The sequence below is a fragment of the Austrofundulus limnaeus genome, unplaced genomic scaffold, assembly GCF_001266775.1.
Source record: "Austrofundulus limnaeus strain Quisiro unplaced genomic scaffold, Austrofundulus_limnaeus-1.0 Scaffold101, whole genome shotgun sequence".
Classification (NCBI taxonomy): Eukaryota; Metazoa; Chordata; class Actinopteri; order Cyprinodontiformes; family Rivulidae; genus Austrofundulus; species Austrofundulus limnaeus.
In genome coordinates this window covers 806,270-815,145 of record NW_013952503.1, presented here as the reverse complement: position 1 = coordinate 815,145, position 8,876 = coordinate 806,270, and the positions used below count along the sequence as shown (strand labels likewise).

General features: G+C 39.1%; 2 protein-coding genes across 6 annotated transcripts in view; one reads left to right on the top strand and one right to left on the bottom strand.

The window, feature by feature from the left end:
- si:ch211-154o6.3 (lissencephaly-1 homolog) overlaps window positions 1-7,881 on the bottom strand; it is a 12,707-nt gene extending 4,826 nt beyond the window's left edge. Inside the window, exons 1-7 of the mRNA XM_014013442.1 lie at window positions 6,977-7,881; window positions 4,433-4,551; window positions 3,820-4,058; window positions 3,379-3,502; window positions 3,047-3,168; window positions 652-738; window positions 475-564 (exon numbers count right to left, since the gene is read on the bottom strand). Coding sequence (XP_013868896.1) covers window positions 475-564; window positions 652-738; window positions 3,047-3,168; window positions 3,379-3,502; window positions 3,820-4,058; window positions 4,433-4,551; window positions 6,977-7,066 — 871 coding nt within the window. The 5' untranslated portion in view covers window positions 7,067-7,881. The remainder of the gene's footprint in view (window positions 1-474; window positions 565-651; window positions 739-3,046; window positions 3,169-3,378; window positions 3,503-3,819; window positions 4,059-4,432; window positions 4,552-6,976) is intronic.
- A 13-nt stretch (window positions 7,882-7,894) lies between these two features.
- znf384b (zinc finger protein 384 b) overlaps window positions 7,895-8,876 on the top strand; it is an 11,494-nt gene continuing 10,512 nt past the window's right edge. For all 5 annotated transcript variants that reach the window (XM_014013438.1, XM_014013441.1, XM_014013440.1 and 2 more), the window contains exon 1: window positions 7,895-8,781. The gene's annotated coding sequence lies outside the window, so the exon portion shown is untranslated. The remainder of the gene's footprint in view (window positions 8,782-8,876) is intronic.

Sequence of the window (8,876 nt, the reverse complement as noted above, 5' to 3'; positions counted from 1 at the left end):
CACACACACACACACACACACACACACACACACTTGTATTTGCATCAAACTGAGGACTTTGTATTGACTTCAATTCATTTTTTTAACTGTATTTATGACTAACCCAGATATTTTCTCTAAAATTAACCATTACTGATCTATAGTTAACCCTAACCTGAACCTGAACTTGCTTGCAGTGATTGTCTCAAAAGGTTGGCAACAAATATTAAGTTACAGGTACCATCATATTTGTCAGGGCTTGTTTCACTTGTTTTTTTATTTTATTTATTTTTTATTATCCTGTTGAACCACAATTCAAAAGCAATTTCTGATTTTCACTGGGTATTTTTCTTTAGTAATTTTTTATTTTTACTTTTTTCTTTCTCAGTGACCATTGTGGGGTTTACCAACAATTATGTCCAGGTGTGTAGATGTCAAAAAATAAATACAAGATATGAATCTGACAAACTTTACGGTCTGCTCGAAGAAACACACCTGATCCTGTGATGATGTAGCCGTCCCCCTCCGGCACAAAGCAGAGCGCAGTCACAGCGTTGAACGTGTAGATGGACTTGACACACTGCCCTGAGGGAAGGAAGCAGCAGAGTAATTGAAAAGATGCAGGACATCATTATTTCTTCAGGTTGTACTATCTTTGTGTGGGAATCATACCAACGCTTAGGGCCCAGATTTTCACATGGCAGTCGGCGGAGCCGCTCAAAATGAACCGCTCTTTATCGGATAAGAACAGGGACCGGGCTGGTGAGAGGGGCAAAACACGGACCGATTGGAACAAAAACAAAAGAGGAGAAAGAAAAATAGACTTATGCAATTAAGTGATGATGCAAAAAAATAATAAAAACAGAAAGAGAATACAGGATGGTAAACATACACTTTTCCCACAGTAAAATTCATTTTCAAGGTAAATTTATAACTTTTCCAGCACCAAACTTTACAGCAGTCTGTCTCTCTGTGAGCTTCATAACCACGGCACAGACAGACTTCCCTGTGTGAAGTGAGAATACGCAACTGAATCAAATCAAATTCTGCAAGTTCTAATATTAATATGAAATGGAGATGTGGRCAGAAGGATCTCAAAACAAATCAAGCACTTGCCAAACCTTGAAAACACTTTGGTAAAATTCAAGCATATTCCAAGGATTTCAAGCACCCGTCCCATATGAACCCTGGGAGGTTACAACCCCTGAAAAAAAGTATGGAATCACCAGTCTTGGATGAGCACTCATTCACACATTTCATTCTGTAAAACAAACTCAGATCAAAAACATGAAACAATAATAAGGTCATTCCAAAGTGCAACTTGTTGGCTTTCAGGAACACTCAAAGAAATGAAGAGAAAACCTTGTTTACATTGACATTTTGGACAGCTTTTTCATCCTTTCAGTGAATGTTACTTTTCTTGACCAAGCACAGGGGGAAAAAATGGAATCACTCAATTCTGAGGAAAAAAGTATGGAATCACTCAAATTGGAGGTAGAAAATAAGGACACACCCAGTCAATTTCCTTTCCCTAAATGGACACCTGCCTCAGATTAGATCTGTTCGTTAGTCTGCAGTTAAAAACACCTGCAGTCATGACAACTTGGAGGGCTGCTGGACGAAGTGGAGTGGCAAGAACCATGGCTCCAACAAAAGAAATGTCTCTTGAAACCAAAGAGAGGATTGTGAAACTTCTTGAAGAAGGTAACTCTTCACACATGGTTGTTAAAGATGTGGGCTGTTCACAGTCAGCTGTATCCAAGATATGGACCAAATACAAACAGCATGGAATGGTTGTTAAAGCCAAGCGTACTGGTAGACCAAGAAAGACATCAAAGCATCAAGACAAACAAAAGGCCATTTGTCTTGAAAACCAAAAAAGTACAGCTAAATAGATGAAGCATAACTGGGAGGAAGCTGGAGCCAATGTATGTGACCGAACTGTAAGAAATTGTCTAAAGGCAATGGGATTTCAATACAAGAAAGCTAAAAGAAAACCATCATTGACACCTAAACACAAAAGAACAAGACTGCAATGGGCTGAGGAGAGGCAAACATGGACTGTGGATGACTGGATGAAAGTTATCTTCAGTGATGTGTCAAGAATCTGCATTGGACAAGGTGATGATGCTGGAACTTTTGTTTGGTGCCGTTCCAGTGAGATTTATGAAGAGGACTGCCTGAAGAAAACAACCAAATTTCCACAGTCCTTGATGATATGGGGCTGCATGTCAGGCAAAGGCACTGGGGAGATGACTGTGGTTAATTCTTCTTTCAATGAACAAGTTTACATTGACATTTGGACAGTTTTCTCATCCCTTCAATTGAACAGATATTTGGAGGTGATGAAAAAAAATGGTCCACAAGAAGGCTCCGACCTGCAAAGCTGATCTGGCAACTGCTATCAAAGAGAGTTGGCACCAAATAGATGAAGAATACTGTTTGTCACTCATCAAGTCCATGCCTCAGAGACTGCAAGCCGTTATAAAAGCCAAAGGTGGTGAAACTAAATACTAGTGATGTACTTTGAATGGTCTTTTATCTGTTTTTCATGATTCCATACTTTTTTCCTCAGAATTGAGTGATTCCATATTTTTTCCCTGTGCTTGGTCAATAAAAGTAACATTCACTGACTTCCACAATGTTTTCTCCTCATTTCTTTGAGTGTTCCTGAAAGYCAACAAGTTGCACTTTGGAATGATCTTATTATTGTTTCATGTTTTTGATCTGAGTTTGTTTTACAGAATGAAATGTCTGAATGAGTTTTCATCCAAGACTGATGATTCCATACCTTTTTTCAGGGGTTGTACCAAGGAGCGACTGCTGCTGTTAATCCACTGCACTTCCACCTTGGATTAGTTAAGTTGGGGAAGCAGGTGGGAAGGTGGTTTATGAGGCGAGCCGGAGTCAAATGATGGAGACCTGCTTGCCTCAGACAGACAGTGAACTCTCTTAAGTGTCTACTGAGCTTATTTCTCACTGGAGTTGATCTGATGAACTGCTCCTATAATTACAAGGCCGCGGGACGCAGACATCGCTCAGCAGCAGTGCAGCGGCGTGCACTCACCCAGCTTCCTGCAGTGCTCGAGGGGAGGCGCAGACAGACAGGTCACTCCGCCGGTGTGACCCCCCAGGTTCTTCTGCTCCGTTGCCGTGGGAACATGCCACACCTTCACCGTTGTATCGCGACTTACAGATGGGAGGAGCGACGAAGAGGAGACAGAAGAGCACAGAGGCAGAACGTTGGAAGTTCATTTAACGTAAAACAGAAAGGATTTGAAGCAGCGTGATGAGGACAAACATGTCAGGCAGCGGGGAAAGAGCAAACGCTTATTAAGCAATAAATTAGGTGGAATGTTCATGTTCCACATCCATTATGCTAATTATGTGCTGCTTTACCTTCCAGAAACAACCAGGTTGTCAACAGCAACCACACTGGTGATGATGTCGTTGTGGCCCTCCAGCAGCCTCAAGCGAAACCTCGCCTTCTCCCAAGATGCTTTGAGGGATGTAAACTCAGCTTCTGTAAAGAAAACGATTCGTGAAATTAGCATTGTTGACTCATCGGCACCCCGGCCACAGCGCACGGTTCTTCCATATGGATTAGTAAAGCGTGGGGCTAAATGAGCTCCACGGATGCAAAACGTGGGCCCTGCCTTCAGGGGAGAGAGTGCAGCCTGTTGGTTTTAATCCCGACAGCCACGTGAGCTTGTTAAGACTCCCTGGGGCATACATCTGTAATCTGGTTTTAGATGGTAATCGAAAATTAGGGCAGTTTTGCACTTTTAACAGCCTGAAAAAAAAAGTGCGGCGGTGTCACTTTTCTGCTGATTAGCCCACCTTCCTGTCGCAGTAGCTGCTCTGTGTCGCGGTCTGGACAGCCTCCTGACTCATCTCCACTCTGATGTGACACCTTGGCCGGCTCTGGCCCGTCCTGCAGCCTGTCCGGTTCTGCTGCGTCCCGTCTTGCCACCCTCTGCCTGGCAGCCGGCGCTGCTTGAGCCCTGGACTCCATTTCCCCCTTAAGGATCTTGGAGGCTGGAGGCGTTTGTGATGGAAGAGCCTCGAGGGCATCCTCCCTGTGCCAGTGCAGAAATCAGGATGAATGAATAATCGAGATGTAGAATGCACACAACATTCTGTGACAACAAAAATATCACACGTGTGGAAGATCTTTAGGTCCCATACAAACAAAATCAACAACAGCAGATTATGTGTTGGACAGAATTAAGGAGTATTATTCACACAGGCTGAGGGGACCACACCACTGACTGATGTTTACGTGACACAAACAGAAGGAAGTCCCATTTTCTAGAAGCACCAGAGTATTTGACCTCATGTGTTTTTGGACAGACACACAAAAAAGATCAAAGGCTTCAAAGTGAATGTTGTTGCTTTTGAAAAACGATGCTTCTATCCATACGGCCCCTCCACCTCTCCCTCACGTTCTTACACTTGTCTTTTCATCTTCTCCTTATTTCCGTCTCCCACAATCCCAAGAGTTTGCTGCGGGCCAGAAAGCTGCAGCTGAAGCTCAGCCAATCTGGAGCGCAGCTCCGCCTTCCTGGAGATCTGACAGGGAAGAAGTGGAGAGATTGGTTGTAATGCAAGCTGCTAAATCCACAAGTTGTTTTTATCTTGTTTACATGCACAAGCAGATCACTCGGCCCGTCTCCACTTATTAGGCTGCAGCTCACAGCGCAGCCCCTACTTCTGTCTGATTGAGAGCTTTGAAATATGCATGACTGACTAAGCTGGATGTCAAGTGTAGCTCAAGTGTTTGTTTTCTCTGTTAAAGGAGCACTCCATCAACTTTACTGAGTTTGTCACACAGTTTATGAGCCATCAGCAGTTCTGCAGAAAACAATTATACATCTTTTGTGGGTTTGATGGGACTGATACGCTTATTTATTTTGTGTGATTGTAGACAACAGATTTTTAATTTTTAACAAGATATGACACATTTACAGCACAAGAAACTGGAAATTCGACTGACTTTCACTGTGGGAATTGCAATTTTCAGAGCAAATTAATCTGTGTCTGCATGACTCATATGTTGTTTTACTTTTCCAAGCTGGGTGTCTGAATTCACTACAAACTTTAAGATTCCAAATTGGAGTCTGAATCTTCTCAAAATAAGTGAACTAGTCTTCCATGGCAGTAAGACAATTGCACTTGGTTAGACTACTTGAAATAAGGGACATTTCTAGGTAATAAGATAAATAAAAGAACACATTCTGCTCTTGCTTAGTATATTAGTCTGAAAACAAGATCAAAAAGACTTTTTGGCTGGATATAAGACTGAAAGACTTGGTTAGATGAACAGTTTTTTGCAGTGAAATAAATAAACAACATTTATTTCTTTCACACTTTTGTGCTTCAAAGATTTCAAACTATTATAAAAATCTGATTTGTAGGTACATCACATTCCAGACTGAATAAAATGGTCAAAGCTTTATTTTACAAGTTGGTTTTCACTTTGTGGTTTAAAGTAAATTGAGAATTAAATGCTTTACTTAACATCAGAGAAAAAAAACAGGTAATAATGTACTCCATTATGCAGAGAAGAGAGAAGAGCAAAGTCAAGTGTCTCACCATGAAACTAAAATAACTCAGAACAGTGGCCGTGTTGGATTTTGATAAAAACAAAACAAAGATATTTACTTAAATCCTTAAAAAATGTATTAAAACTGTGTCTGCTATGACTTCCTTTCATTTTACAGACAAAAAATTGATCTTCTGCCCTCATTGTGATTATTTTTAAGAAAGTAGTTTAAATCTGCACAAGTTTTTGTCACAATTCTCCCACCCTCAGAGCTAAAACTTGGAATATCAAACAAAATTTACTCTCATCTTCTAAAGTCCTAAAAGTCTACTTCAAATATTTTATTTTCTTCTTAATTGGCAGTTATTAGTTTAATCCTGTTTAGTTTAATTAGTCATAATTATGATGCTGCTCTTTTTTGTCTGAAGTATCTTTGCTGAAACTAAACAGAAGGAAGTTTCAACTTAATATATAAATATAAATATTTAACTGTTATCAATAAAGAAATGAAATTTCTACTAAAACGAAGGCTATAGATAGATATAACTAATTCCCTTTGTTTTAAGGTAGTAAAACAGTGTAATTTGTCATAAATAAAATGCTCATTATTTACAGAAATATTCTTAGTAACTAAATAAGAACTTTAAACTGAATATTAACTGTTATCAATAAAATGAACTTCCCATTGAAATTATTATTTTATCTATTTTCCTTCATTTTAAGTGTATATTCATAGGGAAAAATGACTATTATCTTCTCTCAGTGGGAGTAAATCACCCAGTAATTCCCTTTGAAGGAAGTTATTTACATATCATTGCTGTGTTTTGGTTGTCTGCATGTGTCGGTTTACAGAATATTAGAGAAAACTCGATGTGACCTAAAAATTCTCTCTGTGATTCGTATCAGTAACTTCCACCACCACCCATGTATTTATCATCTTCTCCCCCAATTAAACGTCGCAGGAGTTCAGCTGAGACAAACCAGTGTTGTAGGGCACAGCCATCATTTTTCTACAGCATCCGTCCCGTGACCTTTAACGAGTCTTTTCCTAAACTTACTGATTATTTTTGTCCTGATGCGCTGAGCTCAGTGTAGATGATCTGATCTGCTCAGATCCCAGAGCAGAAGCTGTCAAATTATTCATCGCTCCATTATTTATTCATGTTAATCACTGCCTTTATGAAGCCAACACACTTTTTTCAAATAGAACAAGAATTCATTTGCATTTCTTTTGCAGCAGTTTTTAAGCCATCATCTTTATAAAGTGACAAATCAGCTGTGTAAGAAACTGGAAAGGAAAGTGTAAAGTAGATCTGTGCCCCTTTTTATGATTTAATTTGGTTTGTTGCTTTAAATCTTTGTTTCCTCTTTAGGGAAATGTATCTTGGATTAGCCAAAGTCACAAAACGCAGGTCACAGGAATATGAAAAGGCAGATGATGTGTTTCTGTACCTTGAATTTCTCCTCTGGGCTGAGACTGATTTTTATTTCCAGATTTTCAATCTGTCTCAGTTTCTTCTGCAGCTTCCTCACCTCCCCCATTTGAAACTGTGCCGCTATCTAAACCCACCCGCAGGTCTCAATAAAACAAAACAAAACAAAAAAATAACACAGAGTTTCATAAAAGCCTCACATGAACAACATCTCTGATTAATACCGACCCTCTAACTCTTAAATTAGTGGAGATGTCGCGGGCGGACTAGCGGTGTGTTTTGAAGACGTGTCGCCGGATGTTGACGAACTGAAAGGAGTGTTTGTCGTTCTTACAGAGACACCCTGTGGCTGGTTCAGGTACTGCAGCGAAAGTAGACGAGTTTGCTGTGCTTTTACAATTTTACTTAAAAAATAAAAATATTCGAGTTTGATTAAGTTTATTTAACATATACAAGCCTAACAATAAAATAAAATGTTAGCCTGAGGACAAAGAAGATTTATGTTGCCTTCACTGCCACCCTTTTGGCTCATAATTCAGAAATTTACCAATTTAAAAAGGAAAATTTCCATTAATTGTTTGTGTCCTGGCACTGTAACATACTTGGYGCTATTTTAAAATGTATATATCAAATCGATCAGCCCGATAAGGAATATTATAATTTTTAGTTTTGTTTGGAACCTTTTATGGCCTACTTTCAGAATATTTAACTTTATTTTTTCAATAATGAAATTAATTTCCCACAAAAATAAATTGAGATATCTTCAGTTTTACACATTTTAATTTAAAATCTGCTTCAACCTACATGCTTTAATTATCTCGCTGTGTCTTAATTGTAAACAGCCCTCTCTTTAGCTTTAGGCAACCAATTTGCTTCTTTTAGATTTTTAAAAACATTTATTGTTTTAGTTTGTTACTTTCATACACCTTTTTTTGCTACTTTAATATTTTATTCTGCACATTTATTTACACAATTTAGCTACAGATTTGATGACTTTAGCTACTGTTTTACTTCAAGCATGTTTTGGTAATTGTAACTACAGCTTCTAGCTAGTGTTCATTTGTTTTTAGTTGGTCTGCTGTTTTCAGAGTTTAGCTGGTGTTCTGCTTTTAGCTACTGTTACTAATTTTAGCATGTTTCATTAATGCTAGTTTTAGCTACTGTTTTTTAGCTAGAGTCCAGTTGTTTTAGGATTTAGTTAGTGTTCTAGTGTTTTCAGATTTTAGCTAGTGTTCTGTTGTTTTTACCTTTAGCTTCTGTTCTGGCCCTGGCTTTTGTATTTCTTATAATYTTAACCTATGATTATTGTTTTAACGTTGACATACTAACTATTCGTTTGTCTTTGACGCGTCAGCCACTAAACTAGAGAAACATTTCAGACACATTTTCTAAAAATCAGAACTATAGATTTTTCACGTTACCGATATTTCCGATGAAACGTGAAGGCATCGTTTCAATTTTTTCACAAAATAAAAACTCGAATGTGAAAGTAAAATGGTTAGATTCAATTCCTACTGGAGCAAAATCTCAATATCCCTAAAATCCTTTTTATGAAGATTTTAGGGGAATTTTTAAATTAATCTGATACCGGAAGTGACATCACTGCTCACTCCTTTTGTCTGACGACCTTATCGGGAGGAAGTGAAGCTCAGACAAGGCTACTGGCTAAGCGAAGGGGGAAAAAAAATAAAAAAAAGAGTAAGCGATAGGAGGAGGGGGGGCGGACTTCACGGATTTAAAGGAATTTTTATAGAGTTGGACCCCGGATCCAGACCGTTCTGGCCGTTTGGAGTTCTTGAGAAGACGACGGAATCGTCGGTACCGGTAAACACGACATTTCTCCACGCTGTCGCCCGTAATTTAATGTTCGAGTCGCTGCCTCCTCTCCAACGTCTCCGCAGCCGGAAGTCTGTTCTGAG